The 19,139-nt window shown below is 37.6% G+C and overlaps 1 protein-coding gene across 1 annotated transcript; it reads left to right on the plus strand.

Moving 5' to 3' along the window:
* The first annotated feature begins 4,799 nt into the window (after positions 1-4,799).
* Positions 4,800-18,323, plus strand: igsf8 (immunoglobulin superfamily, member 8). Its single transcript, XM_089134532.1, has 8 exons — positions 4,800-4,817; positions 5,455-5,543; positions 8,692-9,072; positions 9,988-10,428; positions 12,547-12,626; positions 13,712-14,042; positions 15,660-16,085; positions 17,838-18,323. The coding sequence occupies exons 2-8, from the start codon at positions 5,504-5,506 to the stop codon at positions 17,969-17,971; spliced, it is 1,833 nt and encodes a 610-aa protein (XP_088990658.1). The 5' UTR covers positions 4,800-4,817; positions 5,455-5,503; the 3' UTR covers positions 17,972-18,323.
* Positions 18,324-19,139: the final 816 nt, after the last annotated feature.

The raw sequence follows: 19,139 nt of genomic DNA on the forward strand, positions 1-19,139 counted from the left end.
ACAAATTGCTTCCAGAAAAAAAAAAGAAATGGAAGTTAGGGAAATGAGCTGTGACATTTCAAAATAGACATCCACTCTTAATTCCTTAAGTTTATAATTCTGTTTTATACTTCCTTGTTGTTTTACACTCATCTATGTCCTCTGTTATTCACTTAATGAACATTTGACTTTCTTTTTCCTTTTGTAGGCTATTTATATAAGTTGACTTGAGTATCATTACTTTGTAACTTTTATTGTCAGTAAAATCTTGTCCAATGATTTTAAATCATTAAAATCATTACAAATCATTGTTATTTATAGAGTTGTTTAAACTTGAAGATTGTTTCCGCCACAGAAAAATAGGTAATTGAGACTTTTTATCTCAGTTTACGTCTCGCAATTTCGACTTTTTGTTTCAGAATTGCGCGAAATAAACTTGCAATTCTAATTGCGACTTTATATCATGCAGTTCTGAGATAAAATGTCGCAATTTGCTAGATTTAAACTCGCAATTGTGAGGTAAAAAGACACAATTATCTTTATTTTAACACTGAAATATATTTTTCGTAATGATTGTGACATTCCCATTTAATTCATTTACACTGCAAACAATAAGCAATCTGCTATCAGACTCATTCAGTGCATAAACATGAACTGAAAATGAAGAAATGAGACTGTGCACATCAAATTTACAAGGTTGAACAGGGTTCTGATCCAAGCACATACTCCAGACTGTTTTGTGAAGACGAAGCTAAACGAAAACATGGTTAATTTTGTTGTTGGTTGCTTTATTGGTATAATATTTTATAATTGCACTAGCAATCTTTGGATTTTCTGAAAGCGCATTAGAAGAAAACTGCATAAACAAATGTTCAGAGAAATTAAAATTTGATAGGAAAATAGCTTTAGAGAGAGCCTCAGAGTGGGCGAGAGAGAGAGAGAGAGAGAAATGGAAGGATGTTAAAGTGAGTGATTTGGGTTGGCAGGGTTCTGGTGGAGGAGTGTGGTGGTTCTGAAGTCCTCCAGAAAGAGGCGCCAGTGTGTCCGGCAGGGGCCCTGACCATGAGGCCACAACACCCCCCTAAACTCACCCGCTGGCACCGCATGCTTCTTTAATATCCAGCAGAAATTGAAATATCTTTGTGGGTTAACAACACACAAACTCACTCACACATACGCACACACACAAGTGTGCGCCCTCCCTCATGCATATAACCTGATACACACATGCACACACTCAGACGCAACTGTTTGGCATCATGCACGCTGTTGCGCGCACACACAAGCATGCAGACTTTACATGCATTTACGCGTGTTCACCACCAAAAATAAATATATAAACTGAAATCATCTCATTCTCTCATTTAAAGCCAAGAGTGGTTAGAGAGACATTTTAACATGATGTTACAGCACGTAATGGGAGGATGAAAAATGCTCAACGCTGCACAAAGCAGTTTGGCTTCTAATAGCAAGACTGACTTTAAACAACTGCAACGCTTGACCTAGTATGTGCCGCGTTACGCTAGTCGGAAGCCTTCCTCTTTGTGTTTATTTGAGTGTCGCTACTGCAAAAATATACTTTGCTTGTGAGGAGACCATCTTCATTCAGTCTGTTAAACGGTTCTAGTTCAACAAACAAAACATGAGGCGTAACGCATCACAGGGATGAAACACTGAGAACCTATTTGTAGTCTTCTATTTTATACAGTAAGTTTAACTTATGCAAACATTAAAAAAAAGTGCCAAGAGTATAATAAAAACTAAACCAGGGTTTTCAACCATGCATCCATCCGTTGACCCCTGGAGGTCAGAGGTATCTTTTTAATGTTCAGTTTTATAACACGTCAATGTAAAACACTATTTCCTGAAACTATGACTAATCTTTTCTTTTTAGTGTCACTATTGTAAACTAAAACCAAAACTAGAATCATTAATAAGACAAAAAATTTTTTTGCTTGAAATAAAATAAACAGAAACTGAAATAAAATAAATTGTAAAAACAGAAACTCATTTTATAAACATTTGTTTAGTTTAACTTGAAGAACTAAAATAATGATTTCTAATCCTGAAACAAAACATTCATAAAACTACTGTATATAGACATACAGTATAAAAAAAACTACACACAACAAATTACTTGTGCTGTCAAATCGATTAATCGCGATTAATCGCATCTAACATAAAAGTTTGTAAATAGATGCGATTAATCGCGATTAATCGATTTGACAGCACAAGTAATTTGTTGTGTGTAGTTTTTTTTATACTGTATGTATATATATATATATATATATATATATATATACCGGTATGTATATGCACACACACACACACACACATATATACACAGATATTCTGTTAGATGCGATTAATCGCGATTAATCGATTTGACAGCACTACAAAATACTAGTAGTATTACATAGAAATTTGTAACTAAATTTAATATGAAAATATACAAAATTGTATATCAATGATAAATATTTCAATTCCACCCAGTCAAAATTGATGTTCTGTTTCCTCTTTAAGAAGATTTTGTCTTGTTTTGTCTTGTCAAGATTGTGTGTTGTTGAGGGACGTGCTGAAATTAACACAAGGCTCGTCCTGCAGTTAGTGTGAGCCCATAATGACGCTGATCATTACAGATGAGAATTCCCTTAAACAGCCTGGGTTTGGATCCGGAATGATCCACTCCATCTCGAGAGCCACCAACCGCCACTGCCGCCAAAAATAACACGGCAGCGCCACTCCAGCCCGCGCCTCACCACAGAAGGGCCCGCCACAAGAGCCGGGATCAAAACACACACAAAAAAGGAAACACAGCATATTGGGGGAAGGAAAAAATTGTTCATATAACTTTACTCGACTTCTTATAAGATACACAGAATCTGCTGATGATTTTGGCTCCTGGTAAAGCCACAAAATCGAATCTACAGACGGGGCCAAGGCTGCAGAGAACGTGTGTATGCGTGTGTGTGTTGAGCTCAATGGAGATTTGATGAAATAAATTGCCTGCAGTGGTGGTTCATAGTAAAGTCATTCAGCAATGGCAATTACATTAATAATTCAGACGGCAGTGAACAGCTCATCAAATGCTCAGATTAAAGCTTGATAAATGAGATGGTATGGCACTGTTAGTGAAGAAATTGTTTATGGACACAGGAGCTCAATGCAAAGAATTGTTATCATTCTAGCTAATGCACACATGCATGATTAAACACATTATGCTTACACTTTATTTCGATAGGCTAGTCCACTTTCCGTCAACTAACTCTCGTTAGACTAGTAGACGAGACTGTTAGTAGAATAAGTTGACATATACTTCAAAATAAAGTAGATATTAAGCAGACAATACTCTAATGACTGCTATTCACAAAGTTATTTATAGTTAGTGTCAGTAGAATATACTATGTCGAAATTAACTATTACCCACTTTATAACTTAAAATGGGATTCAGTGGAGCTTACAAATGATTTTAAAGAACTATGTTTAATTAAACGTTTAATTTTTTAATTCAGCATGGTAAGATTTGCATATCCATTTGAGCACCACATAGTTGTCGTAAGATTAAATAATGGCCAACAATAAATGGTTTAGCAGTCATTTTCTATGAAGGCAGATCATGATGAAACACAATGCTGCCCCACTGAGGAGACATGGGCGCTGCACAGAAACATGGAGAAAAGGAGAACGAAAGAAACGACAAAAACTTTACTTGCAAGCATAAATATATAAAATAAACAATAAAAAATTGATTATACATTTTCTGAAGAAAATCTACAACCTCGTGCAAAAATAGCATTGCAAGTGCGTTGTTGTGATTGGCTAAGATGTTGCTATGTTCTTGCACAAGTTGTTTAAGCGCGTTTCTAAACGGTGTTTGGAGTGTTCTGATTGGTTTTTATCGTTACTGTGCGGTTGTTTGGGTGTTCTGATTGGTTTTTAACGTTGCTGTGCAGTTGTTGGGGGTTTCTGATTGGCTTTTAGCGTTGCTATGAGGTTACTATGATGTTGTAGTCGCTCAGTGTCTGGTTGTTCACTTAAAAAAGTTTCTACAGAATGACGTGGTTATGATCGATGCATTTTCTAATATAGGTGAATGGGATTTCCCCACCATTTTTATATTTACCCCAAGGTAAACGTTAAATAGGATACTTGGGCACAGCAGGGGTGTTTAAATTATTAATTATGTGCAGTGTGCACTCAGTAAACTTAATTAGGCTATTCACACATTACATTTGATTTAGGAAGATCTTTTCATTAACTAAATTAAAAAAAAAATACTGTCTTAATAACATGGGACAGAAGACGGTTTTGTAAACTGTACAAAGCTGAGGTTGAATTTTTGTCCTTTAATGAACAAATAATTGTTTCTCCACTAGGTGGAGCCATAGATATGTATTTGTTAACCAGTTGGGTTTATCAAACGTGATAGAAAAAAATAGATTCAATATTTCAGTTAAATACAAATTATATTATTTTGATTCATTTTAGGATCAAATGATATTGGTAATAAAGATAAATATCTCTTTGGTTGTTAGTAATGGATTTTTGTTTCGTTTCTTTTCAAAATTGTGTAACATTGACATTAAAATTGCGGTGTAAATGCATTAATGCCACTTCTGAGCAGCTTTAATCAGTCTTTGTAAATATAACTAATTGCCACTTTAGAAGCGCTTTTTACCACCTTGCAAGCCATTAGTTTAATTATTTAGTAATACAATTATTTTATTGATTTGAATGCGTTTCAAATGAGGATTTGTCTTTATGAGGTTACCACCTCCTGGAGGATTGCAGGAGTCAGCAAAGCATATTGTATGCATGTAATAAAGGAACTACAGCAGGTAAAGAAAAAAAATACGTAAGGTTAAGTAAATTAAAATATTAACGATGCGAGGGTGAATAAAAGAAAGAAACAATGTAAATGAATAGATAAACAAATAAATAAATGGGGATTAATATATAATATTACATATGTTGGCGTTATAATTTTCGCGCCATGGGAGGGATTGGCTTACATTTAAACCGATTTAAACATTGATCTAACTATAGACAGCTATTAATCTCTTCGCTTTGACCTCCGATTGGCTGTGTTCTTCCTCGCCGAGACACGTGACTGGACAGTGAGTGGACCCTGGTAGACCGTTGAGTGTCTGTCTGCCTGCCTGCCTGCCTGTGTCTGACGTGATGCACTACTTTCAGTCAACCGCCTAATTTATGTATTAAATCGTTCGGAAGATGTGATTGCGATGTTAAAAGAGGAATAACAGCGAAACGTTTGCGCAGATACAGTGATGGTTTAATAACACGCGCTCTGTGGTGGGATATAATCCGCGGTTTAAAGCTCGTGTTTGTGGTCAGCTCGCGCTTGTTTGATGGCGTGCTAGTTTATCTAGTCAGTGACTACATGGATATTCGATATAACGTTAGCTTTAGCCCGAGGACATCACACACACTAACAAACATGTGTTTGTACTACAGTGTCAGACAGAGTAAATCGGTGTAAACGCGACTGAATTGTGGAGGCAGAATGGCACCGTGGTGGATCACGTTCATCGCTTTACTGTGGGGTGAGTCCAACCTGCTCATGTTTAATGTCCATTTGCTCCATATAAGCCCAATAACAATACAATCATTATGGAAATTGCATCTTAGAGCGCATTTTTTAATATTCACAACTGAGGAATATCATGGACTAATATTGATGTTCCACGTAAATAATTTAGTACGTGAATCTGGTATTTCAGTGTAAGTACCATGGTAAATATAATGCTGCATACCGTGAAGTACTTTAGAGTAGCGTGCAAATACCGCGGTATAACAATATGATAATCATTCAGAACTATATGGTTTATGTTTTATAATGTAATACACAAGTGTATCATGATATGGTACTACCATCTTTTTTTTTCTAGTTACCTCTACTGTTGTTGTTTTTTTTACATGTAAAAAATTGGCAGATGCTTTTATCCAAAGTGACTCGCTGTGCATTCAAGGTATTTTTATAGGTTCATGCATTTCCTGGGAATCAAAACCACAATCTTACATGTCATTTTTCGGTGTATGTAAATACATTTGTGTTATGGTCATTCACGACCATATACATTAGTGTACTTTGGAATTACCATCCAGACCAGTGTCCAGTTAATTTCAATACAGATATTTGAAAGACTTTGTACTGATTGGCCCTGAATTATCACAGGAGCTTAATTCAACGTTTTCTACAGTTCCGCGATCTCTTCATTTCCACTCAGCATCATATTAATGACATCATAATGTATGGTATAAGCTGTGCAGGATTTCCACTGGCAGGCCTGCTGCTCTGGTTGCGCTTTAATTACGTGTCTGATCCGCTTAAAGCTTCTATGGTCATCATTGGAGTGTGTGTGTGTGTGTGTGTGGTCACTTCCCATGAGTCACCGAAACTAGACTGATTTGCCAGAATGGCCAGTCAGATGCCAGCCAAAAAACCCTTACAGAAATTACCATATAGTTAAAAAAAAAACCACAGTTATAGTTATTGTCATAACATTAAACCAGAAATACATCTTTAAAATAAATTATTCTGAAGCTTACTAAATTGAAATGCTCTTTCCTGTAAATAGTGTGTACAAGACAAGTACAAGTTACTAATACTATTGCCATAGTAGTTGTAGTAACATGACATGTCAAGCGCTGTCAGAGACTAATACTATGCAATATTGGTATAAACTAGTTAATGGTAATTTTTTATGAGGGGAAACCTGTCATGTTTTGTCAGGTTGTGTTTAAACAGTACAGGTGATATTTATGTCAACACTCAATCGCATTGACACAACCCTAGTTTATCTGATCTAGTTTACACATCTGAGTGAGTCGCACAGTGAGCTGATAAACTGTGGCAATAGTTTTGCATTGGATTCAGAAGTTTAGCTTTTGCTGCCTGCATGTCAAATCCAAAATCACATCTAAAATTCCCTTTCTATTTTATCAGTTAAAAGTAATGATTTAAAAAAAAAAGATGAGTTAAGAAATGCTTTAGATGTAATTTAACAGTGTAAAGCTTGTTAGAAAATTCTAAAACAAAAATGTATATTTTTAAATCTAAAATAAAGCAAAAATATACAATTTGCTGTAGATGCTGTGTACAAAAAGTAAGAAGATGCTTGTAATGTAAATCACTGAGATCTTTATAACTTGCAAATCATATAAATATCAATATGTGCCAATGTCTTAGTAAGATAATGCTTAGTTTATGATGAAAGCTCTGTAGTTTTAAAACATATAATGCAATACAATGGTGATTGAGAGATGAACAATTCAACCTTTCTAAAAAGCCTGTTTTTGATACTCATGATCTTTCTAAGTTATAACATAGATAATCAAAAGTCTTTTCAGTCCATTTCAAATATTAAAGGGATACTCCACTTTTTTTGGAAATAGGCTCATTTTATAACTCCCCCAGTTGAGTTTTACCTTTTTCGAATGTATTCAGCCAATTTTCTGATATAAACCAGACAGTTTCTGGTCTCATTGACCTCCATAGTATATTTTTTCCAATTATGGAAGCCAGTGAGGCCAGAAACTGTGTGGTTACTGATATTCTTCTAAATATCAGAAAATTGGCTGAATATATTCGAAAACGGTAAAACTCAACTATTTAACTCTGGGGGAGTTATAAAATGAGCCTATTTCCAACAAAAAAAGTGGAGTATTCCTTTAATTATATCAAAGTTATTCTTATGTTTGCTAGATAAAAATCAGTAAAGATTTCAGATCCGAAAGACACGTTAATCACGAGCTGAAAGTGGATGTTTGTACAATTATTAAACTAAAAGACTTTTACTCGCTAAAACAGTCGAAACTGTCAATCAGAGACAGAAGGACTGGAGGAGAAGGAGATTGACAGGTTTATCAGATCATGTTGATCATTTAGAGGCTTTAGAAATTCATGCATGAAAAGGTGAGACAGGAGGCTTTATACGGATACGGGTTCAGTGTGGTTTGGTTCCTTTTAGGTGTGTAAATAATCTCAGGTCTGCATATGAAAATTACTATGCAAAGATGAGTTCAGTCGTGACATCAGAGGTTGTAAACATGGGCGTAGTCTGCAAGAATGCGATTACTGTTTGTTATGGAGACCCTTTTATTCAGAAACGCATTACAACACACACACACACGGAGTGCGTGGGAACTAAGCAGAGCGGGCATGATTCATGAATAAACACAAAGTCCTTTCAGGCAAGTCGTGCCCTCGGCCGCCATCTTGGCAACGCCTCCGGGCAGCTATTTCGGACTTAACAAGACCAGGCTCTATCTAAACGAATGGGCAGAGAGTCAGAACTGCTCTTTCACTGGTCACCGGGACAAAACTGCATGTATAGAAACAGCAGTAAAATATAATAAAAATCGCTGAAAAAGTTTGATGACTTTGCCCCAAAATAAGGTTTAAAACGCCGTTTCCAATTTCTACTATACTTATTCTACTAACCAGAGCCCTAACCTTACAGTCTCATGCAGCTTTAAAGTTAACGCTTATTTATTTTATTTCAATTAAAACATTTTTTTTTATTGTTTTAATTTACTATTAGAACCCTGTTGTCATGGTGCCCCTCATTTAAGTGGGAATCTTGTGACCTATTTACTGCTTTGCATGTATTGATCGCAGTGGTTAATATTCAAACTGCGCATGGCACACTTATTTACTTCCTGTCTCTGTTTCTTTCGGTTGTGTGTTAGAGTTCGAGTGGTGCGTGTGCCGTGAGGTCACTCTTCCCGCCGGGCCGCTGTACCGGGTCGCCGGTTTCTCGCTGTCTCTGCCCTGCACAGTTTCGGGATACGAAGGCTCGCGGACGCAGGAGTTTGAGTGGTACCTGTACCGGGAGGACGCTGGGGGTCGGCAGATCGCTGTGGCGTCCACGCGAGACGCTGGGTTTCCGTACGCGCCGTTCCAGGGTCGCGTGCAGGCGGGCGAGGTTCGGATCGAGAGGGACTCGGGCGATAAAGCCAGACTGGTAATCCAGAGGCTTCATCCAGATGATCAGGGCCGTTACGAGTGTTACACGCCCAGCACTGACTCGCGCTTCCTGGGGAACTACAGTTCATCAGTGGAAATCAAAGGTAGGTGGTGTATAAGAAAAGTAGAACTATTTTAGGATGCCTATTGCGTAATAACATCTGACAAGGGGATTGCCGATGAAAACTAGCTTGTGGCTAGCTCGGGTACACTTACATTTGTTCTGAATGTTGATCAGTGTACATGATATTCAACATTATATAATGTAGTACTGACACCAAAACTCTGTAAACTTGAATTTTTTCATACACAGTAATTTTCAGTTTGGGTGAACTATCCACAGTACTTATTGTCACTATCCAATATCCAAATACCTCAATAACCAATCAGACCTCAGGAACCGACCCAAATACAGCAATAACCAATCAGTAAAAAAAAGAGAAATATATTTTTTTAAAGTCAGGGCTATCATCGTTTTCTGTCACGAACAAGTACTCGATCGCTCTTCCCCATCAATAATTCACATGAAAACCGGTCATTTAATTTGTAGTAATGTTACACAATTTTTACTGTATTTTTGATCAAATAAATGTAGCCTTGGTGAGTGGAAGAGACTAGGGATGGACATTTTTAAAAAATATTGCGGTTCATAAAAATCGAATATTCGTTTATTAAAATGTTGTTTAACAAGAAATACGTTAAGTTTAAGTTTTTTCTTTATGTTTTTGTCACCATTTCTGAACAAGCTTACATTAGGCAAGCTTACTATATATCTTCAGGTTTTTAAACATTAAACAATTATGTAAACAAAAATATAAAGAACAAAAGCATTTACGCTCAAGCACGCTCCACATTAACATATAACTGCCACATTTTTTTTATTTCGATTAATAATTACAGATCGAATATTCGAATAAAATGTGAATTTGCACATCCCTACACTCTTTCAAAAGACAATGTTTCCAAATTTTTGACAGGTGCTGTATATTAAACGTGAAATGTGTTTCTTATTTCTGCAGTCATTCCAGATACGCTGCTGATAACACACTCGCGGATCCTGAGCGGCCAGCCTGTAACCGAAGGCACGGAGCTTCAGCTCACATGCGCAGCGTCGGTCCAGTCGGATCAGCACACTCACGTTTCCGTCAGGTTCGGCGTACGAAGCAGCAGGGGGGCGGAGTCTCAGGGTGAAATAATCGCCATCGACCGCGAGCTGCGCGTGACTCCGGGCCACAACGGCGGATACGGGAAGAGATACAGAGATGGAGAGATCGCGCTGGAAAAGCGTAAAGGGGACGGAGCCAGGGATCTGTACGTGATGAAGATGAGCGCTCTCGCCCCAGAGGATTCTGGGTCGTATTTCTGCGAGGCTGTGCAGTGGATCAGAGATCCGGATGGCAAATGGGAACGCATCGCGCAGAGGACCATGGAGCTCGGGAATCTCACCGTTCAACCACTTGGTTAGTTGCAACCTCTCTTATTTAAGCTATTCGTTTACGTAAAACTTCTTAAAGTCCCACTGGAGTCATCTTTTAAAACTCATCTTTAATCACCAAAATTACATATTTAAACTTTTTTTTTTTTTTTACGTTCATGGCCTAAAATTTCTTGATTGTAACTCGACACCCTCGCCTCATTTAGTATGCGTGGTTCTATGAATATGCAAATGAGCCCGTCTCCACTCACTCAGAGATCCACTGGTTGAAGATCACACGTTGATCTGATTGGTTACAAGGTCGTTTGTGATGTCAGAAACACCAGCGAATTCAAAGCGTGTTTTTTTTCACTGCAGTTTTAAGGAGGAAATACTCAGCAATGCTGTCGACTTATAACTTACTCACGGTTTGTCTTAAAGCATACTTAACTGTCACCGTCCCACAGGTGGGACGTTTGCCACTATATTTTTAAAACAATAATATCATAGTAAATACCTTAAATAATATTGACAAACTATATATCATTTGAAAGCTTACAATCTCTAGTTTCCATATTTGGTGACTGATTTTCAAAATATAGTACAGAGGAGCCATAATTTATCAGTATGCAACAAGAATATTTTCATACTCATAAGGCGTGTTCAGACCTTTATTTTAAAATAGCAGTAAACATGAAAAATCATGAAAAAATGGTAGATACCTCAGTTTGTTTTCATGCCAAAAGTTCAAAAGATAACATCTATTCAATTATTTTGGGAAAAAGGTCTGAAAAGTTTGAAATATCAAGAAAAAAAATAATAAATTCACCATTTGTGGCTGCTAGCAATGACTTACATGCGTGTTCTTTGTATGTGTTTCTTAGAGGTTCAATTCATTTCAAAATCTGCCAAACTTGGTAGTACTTCTGAATAGGATCTCTACTTCATAAATTGTATGAAAATTGTGAAAATAATGGTTCATATCACTCAAAACAGGAATGGAAATGCAGGCGCCCTTATATGGGCAGTAATGGAGTCTGATTGTGCCCTAGTGGAAAAGTTTGGTACTGCGCCCAAACTAAATCTCACTGAAAGCTCATTTTTTGAGATATCAACCTAAAATTTGAAACACAACTTATTCAGATTTTTGGCTTTGATCTTTCTGCCGTTTTAGAGTAGCCCAGGTTTTGAAAATATATATTTTATGTAAAATATGAATAATTAATATTTTTACATTGTACATTTCCATAAACTCAAACTTCTATAACTTTTTTTCTGTTTCACTTTCTTAATTTATTTCACTTCTACAAAAATCTGCCAAATGTCTTCTTTAAAACAAGACCAATCATATGTCTATATTCCAAAGCATTCTTGAATTACAACCATTTAAGTTCGAAATGTGCATTTTCATCTATATTCAAAAAAGGGGGATGACAGTTAAGAGGTTAAAAACTGTCCACATAGACGCATAAACAACATTAAAAGCTTGATTTTTCACCACAGGGGGACTTAACTTAACTAACATTTGCAATGCAATGGTTTTGCCTGTAGTTTCTTGCCTTAAAGGCCCAAAAGAAATGGTTTTCTTGGACGTATTTCCTTTTGAAATAGGAATCTGAGGCTGGTCATATTGAAGAATGGTAAAATAATTGTATTCTTCCAACATGTTCTGTGAGCGATTGCTCTTTAAAAGACTTGCCATTTAATGTAGTTTAATATGTAGTTTTGCTGAAGAATTAAAGTTAAATAATCTTCCATTTAATCACAGTGGCTTAATTAAATCTGCCATGTTAATGAACTGCTGTTTATATCGATCGAGTGGCGTTTTGAAGTTTACTGTGTGTGTGTGTGATTGATCGAGACGCTGTTGGATAGGAAGCATCTGCTGGCTTTGGCTTGGCACGGGCGTCTGCTCTCGCTCATCTTGCGTGTAAACATCTCATGACTGCACAAGCTGCTTTGGATGTTGCTTACAGTAGCAACTTGATCACAGAAAATCTCTTGGGTTTATTTTCTTAGTTTACTTGGGTGTGTTTTGGAGATGTGTCAAACTTTGGGTTATGTGCAGTGTAAATAGGCTTGAGTACATGGGCTAGTGTGCAAGTGCTGCTGTTGTTTCTGTGAATTGAATAACCAGCTTGTGTGATTGTGTTTCCCTGTTTAGTGAACACTCTGAGCGTTCGCTCGGTTCCAGACGGGGACGTCTCTCTGCAGCCCGGCGCTCCTCTCAGCCTCACCTGTCAGGTAGGCTGGCTACGATAGTCAATGTTGAAGGTGTAACCAGTGTTCAGAAGCAAATGTAAAGCGAAATTTAAAATCACTTATTTAAGCGAATTTGTCATTGTGTACTGTTTTGTGTTTTTCGTTAAGAATAATAGGCTAATGAATGCACCATTCAAGCAATCCGCCCCCGAATTGGTACTAATGTATTAGCGAAATTAAAATGAGCACGTCCGCACGGGCGTTCATTACGGTGCGTGTCCACGAGCGCGGAGCTAGCAGAACAGAGCAAACGTTTTCAGTTCATTCCTATGGTAGTAATTAATAGAAAACGCTCGCCCTGCTTGTTGACATGCACATTTTAATTTCGCTTTTAAATTAGCGGTGAAAAATTTTACTATGTTTTTTATTTTTATTTTATTCGTCATCGGAATGGTACGAAACTTGGTGAAGGTTTTGGCACTTGCCGTGTGAACCGAAAATAAAATCACGAACATGTTACGAACCGGTTTAATGGTCCTTAATAAAGCTGTTCGTGGTCAAAAATGAGCGCATAGGAAATGAATGGGAGACTAGCTTCACCTAGTGGAAACCTTTGGTACTGCGGACAAAAAAAATCTTACTGAAAGCAACTTTTTTGAGATTTGACTTGTTTTAACTTAACTTGTTAAGATTAATGGCTTTGATTTTCTCACAGTTTTAGAGTAAAACATGTTTTTGTAAATGTATATTTCATATAAAAATTGAAAATGGTATTTTTGCACATTTTACATTTTTTCACTTCAGCAATAATCTGCCAAGTGTCGTCTTTGAAAAGACATCAAACTTAATTCTGTTGCTTAAAGCGTTCAAATTCACGACTTAAGTTGGCAATTTAATTTTCAGGTCTATGCTCAAAAAGTGATAGATAAATAGAGCAAAAATATAATTTAGTTCCATAAAATCCCCTAAAAATACAAAATACTAAATAAAAAATATTATCAAATTAAAATATATTACATTAATTTTCTTTAAAAAAAAAAAAAAACCGCGAAGAGCACCAGAGCGTAATATTACCGGTGTCTCCACACTTCGATTAACTGTTGGGAAAACGTCTTGTATCCTGTCAGGTGACCGGCGTGGGCGCGTGGAACCGCTCGGCGCTGCTGGTTCAGTGGATGCGGCGCGGGCCGACGGGTGGCGTGGAGGTGGAGGTGTCTCGCTTGGGACTCGACGGCGTGGTCACATGGGGCGATGATGTCAGCAGAGCAGGGGGCGGCAGTATGGAGAAGGAGGCTGATGGGAAGTTTTCTCTGCGCCTGTTCTCCGTTCACCCCGCTGACGCCGGACTCTACCGGTGCGCCGTGAGCGTCTACGCCGGGAGGCTAACGCCGGGACCGTCGAGTCCCGCAACGATCACGCAGAGATCGGAGTGGGTCACTGTGAGCCTGAAGACTGACGGTGGGTGTTTGTTTGTTGTTATTTTGTGAGTGAAGTCATAAAATTGTTACTTTTTCCTTTAATCATTCTGTAAATCAGAACTCTAATTTGCTTCATCACTTAGGAATAATTGTTTTAATACTATTTGTTGTTATTGAAATATATGAAAGCTTGTTTCCGCCACAGAATAAAACATTTTAATTGAGAATTTTTTTTTTTATTTCCCAATAGCTAGTTTACATCTTGCAATTCTGACTTTTTTCCTCACAGTTGCGAGTTTATATCTTACTATTCTGACTTTATAACACAATTGTAACTTTATATCATGCAATTGTGAGATAAAAAGTCAGAATTATGAGATTTAAACTCTGAATTGTGAGAAGACAAGTTAGAAATGTGAGATAAAAATATTCTTTTGTCTTTTTTCACAAAAAAAATCTATTGTGTGTGTGGTGGAAACAAGCTTAGATAGAAATACATATAGAGGAAATTATTATTACGTTATTCCTTGTGTTCATTTAGTGAAAAGCAGTGTGGAGAAACATGCGTAATTAGACATTTGCTGTATTTGACTTCTTGCATTAATTAGAGCAAATACTGATAAATTGACTATTGTTTTAAAGTTTGAGGTTTTTTAATGAATTTTCTTTTTTTTATAAAAATGTATTTATTGAATTTTTTTAACAATTAACAAGGATATACATTTTACATTTAACAAATACATTTAACAAACCATATAACAATCAAACTATAAAAGAAAAGAATACACCCCTCCCCCCCAAAAAAAAAAAAAAAAACGCACTGGATAACGATATTATATAATTATATATAGCTTAGGAAATACAGACAATTAGGTATATAAACCTTCAAGTTTCCAGAGTTTCCTCACCCTCAATTCTCCAAAAATGCAAGAAAAGGATTCCAGATATCTTTAAATTTGGCTGATTTCTTTTTCATTGTGTGTGTTAACTTTCCTAGGATAAGGCATGCTGATAATTGTTTCAGCCAGCGACCAATAGAAGGGCTCGAAATTAATACTTTTATTCAGAAAAGACACATTACATTGATCAAAAGTGACAGTAAAGACATTCATAGAGAGCCTAAGCCCGCCCCCTCCCCTTCCGGGACCTCAGGGCACAATTCAAACAAGATCAAAATATTTGTTGTCTCTCGCCATCGTCTACCACGTACTATTTTTCCGAAATAAGGTCCAATGGTGATGACCGGAAGGGGAGGGGCTTAGGCTCTCTATAATGTTATAAAAGAATCCATTTCAAGTAAATGCTGTTCTTTTAAACTTAATATATTCAAAGAATCATGAAACATTGATAATAATCATAAATGTTTCTTGATCATCATATTAGAGTGATTTCTGACGGATCATGTGACACTGAAGACTGGAGTTAAATTCAGCTTTGATCACAGGAATAAATTACACTTTACTATATATTCACAATTTTTACTGTTTTTTTGATCAAATAAATGCAGCCTTGGTGAGCAGATCAATATTGATATCTATCGATTCATAATGCTAAACAAAATGCACAAAAAAAAATAGACTTTTTGATTTAGGCTGACTGACATGAGGTTCACCGTACGCCGTGCTGAGAGTTTATCATGCTGTGTTTGTGTGTTCAGATGTGCGTGTGTCTGCCAGCATCGATCTTCCCCGCCGCCCGCTCCTGAGACGCGGCAGTACGATCACGATGCTCTGCAACGTCTCTGTGGAAACTAGCGCTTCTTCACAAGTGGAGGTGCAGTGGCTTCAGAAGCCCGAGGAACCGGCGAGGAAAGGCGTCACGTTTTCCGATGACGCCACGGGACAACTCATAGCAACCCTGAGCTACGACGGGCTCACGCGCATCTACAGCAACGCTAGCGACCTGAGCGCCGACCGCGTGTCTGCAACGAGCTACAGGCTAAGAATCTTCTCGGCCCGTGAAGAGGATCAGGGGCACTATCAGTGTCGAGCCGAGGTTTGGTCGCAGGACCCGCGTGGCGGATGGTATAACACGGGTGCGAGAGCCGAGTCCGAGACCGTACACCTGTACCTGTACGCTCGAGGTGAGTTTGATCCGTTTCATTGGATCAAATCTGCTCCTGTGTGACCGAATGGGCAGATGTTTTCAAGTCCGTTCCTCATAGTGTGCTTGCATGATCTGGTGAACTTAAAGGGTTAGTTCTCCCAAAAATGAAAATTCTGTCAGTATTTACTCACCCTCATGTTCCAACCCCGTAAGACCTTCGTTCATCTTCGGGACACAAATTAAGATATTTAAGATATTAAGATCACTCCTGTATACAGTCCATAGGCTTCTTGAGGGAATGACTCTTGCTGTCCTCGAAAAGTCATTAAAGACTTCGTTAAAATAGTCCAAGTGACTACAGGGGCTCAATCTTAAGTTTATCAAACGACGAGAACACTTTTGTGTGCAAAAATAACGACTTTATTTCAACTATTCGTTTATTTCTCCCTCTGCGCGAGTCAGGTTACTAGTTTAATAGCGTAAGCTTCTAATATTGTACGTTACACGCATCACACACATGACCAGCCTCGGCCAATAGAGAGCCTTCGTGTGACGTAGCTTTACGCAATCACACTACGTTAACTGACTACAGGCCCATGGAGAAGGAAGTGAATAGTTGAAATAAAGTCGTTATTTTTTGTTTGTTTTTGCGCACAAAAAGTGTTCTCGTCGTTTGATAAAGTTAAAATTGAGCCCCTGTAGTCACTTGGACTATTTTAACGATGTGATGTGAGAAATGTTGAAGGTGTGGTTCAACATTTCACTGTATTTAATTGAATCGGATTTCACAGTAGCACTATGCTATACGATTATTCGACACGGGTAATGCCTAGTTCACACTACAGGATTTTAAGCACGTTAACGAGCTCGCCGGCAGGCTGGGGTGTTATCGCATGCAAATCTGCGAATGATCTGCGTTTGTCAATCTTTACTTGTGAAACACTAAGTGAGGCATCAAAAATGCTCGCCGACACCAGACAACTAGCATGCTAAATAGAGCCCGACCGATAAAGGATTTTGAAGGCCGATACGATACAAATATTTTTGGGTTTTAAAATCCGATATATCGGCCGATATTGTATTTTTTTAAACTGGACATGATGGTCACAAATTTTGTCCTGCTTATTTGAGTTCAGAGAACTGATGGGGATGATCTTTTAATTATTATTCAAGCAATGTCTGTATCGTGACCAACTCAACGAGTGTTGCCAACAGGAACGGTGTAGAGTGCCCTCTGGTGGACAAACTATACAACTCCAAGTCTCATGACATGGTTCAAACGTATTTCGTCCGTTTTTATTTTATTTTTGAAATATTCATTTATCGGCCATTATAACTGCCGATACCGATAGTTTGGAAAATGCCTAATATCGGCCTGCTAAATATCTGGACCGATAAAACGTATAAATATCTGGAGCGATAAAACAAACCAGAAATGACGTGAAACAGCACGCGTGTCAATACCCAGCAAAGAAGACGAAGAACATAACACGCGAAGATGGACGTCAGACAGAAACTAGTGCTGCAAACTGTTTACGTGATGAAAAATGCAAAGAAAAAAAAAATTTACCCAGTGACCTCAACCCATGCCTTGCTCTGATTGGCTGTAGCTCATGACATCACTGAGGCTGAGTCGTGCGACAGCTCTGGATATCTAGCATGCGAGTTATGTAGTGTGAACTGGGCAAGGATTTTGTCAAATCGATTACTCGACTTTAATCGAGGAATCGTGACCCTAGTGTGCTTGACGGATCTGGTGAACTGATCATTGACGTGTTTTTCTCCCCAGTTGCTGATCTCCTCCTCATTCCCCTCGTGGTCGGCGTGTCGTCGGCGCTGTTCGTGGGCGTGCTGATTATTGCAGCGGTGACGTGTTGCTTCATGAAGAGACTGGCTAGACAGCGCTCTCGCATACGGAAGTAGGACGTACGAGACTTTCATGGAAAACCAGTGAGAACATTCAAAGACTTGATTGGAGCGAAGAAAACTGGTTTAAGGTACTTCGGCAGACTTGACGTAATGTGCACTCACAATTGGAAACGGCATCACAGCGATACTGAAAAGGCTCCTGCTATATTAATCCATATGTGGATGGTAACGTATACACAAATGCATGTAGATTCACTTCAAGCTGTGACATCGTGTTCTGCACTGTTGAAAGGACGTCGCATGCTGGACGTAAACCACTCGCTCGGTTTAAACTAGAACATGAATGCAGTTTTGGAGAACTAACAGAACCACTAATAATAATAAACACTGAAATCACTCACTTTTACAGTGCTCTAAAATGTGCTCATATTTCTGTGTTACCTGTTAGTATAAAATACTTTTTATGGCATGCCATAGTTTTTCACATTTTCACTTTTTGTATTCAGAAAGTGTATGAAAAACATTCAATATATTAAGCGGTTCCAGTCAAATGGGACGAGTTCCTGCCAATTGCACAGTAACGTGTTCTTAACGTTAGTTCATTCTTCTGTTCTACATTGTGAATGGTGAATTTTACAAAATTAAGAAATGTCCAGGTCATATTTGAATCCAAAATCTGAATTCAGTCGTTACATAGTTACTTTTTTTTGTGCACAGTGTGCAATATTTTTTTATGGAAATTAAACCAATATAAAACAAAAAAATTAAGATAAATTTTCAACCAAATGTCAAATTTCTCTTTTCATTTCTGTAATTCATTCAGGTTTGTTTACACATTCTAATTATATATATATATATATATATATATATACACACACACACAGTGATGTGAATAAGTTTGGACACCCATGCTAAAGTTGCCTAAAAAGAGGAATAAAAAATCATCTTTTGGATATTGATCTTAATGCCTTAATTAGAAAAATTAGGAAAAGTCCAACCTTTAAGGACACCAATTTTCTTTGTGAATGAATAATGCATCATAAATAAATAAATGTTTTTCCTTAAAATACAGGGTGCATAAGTCATGACACCCCTATGTTAAATTCCCATAGAGTCAGGCAGATTTTTATTTTTAAAAGCCAGTTATTTCATGGATCCAGGATAATATGCATCCTGATAAAGTTCCCTTGGGGATATTTTAATTCCAAAGGCCAAGGGAACT

The sequence above is a fragment of the Pimephales promelas genome, chromosome 8 (genome assembly GCF_988280905.1).
Source record: "Pimephales promelas chromosome 8, fPimPro1.hap1.1, whole genome shotgun sequence".
Classification (NCBI taxonomy): domain Eukaryota; kingdom Metazoa; phylum Chordata; class Actinopteri; order Cypriniformes; family Leuciscidae; genus Pimephales; species Pimephales promelas.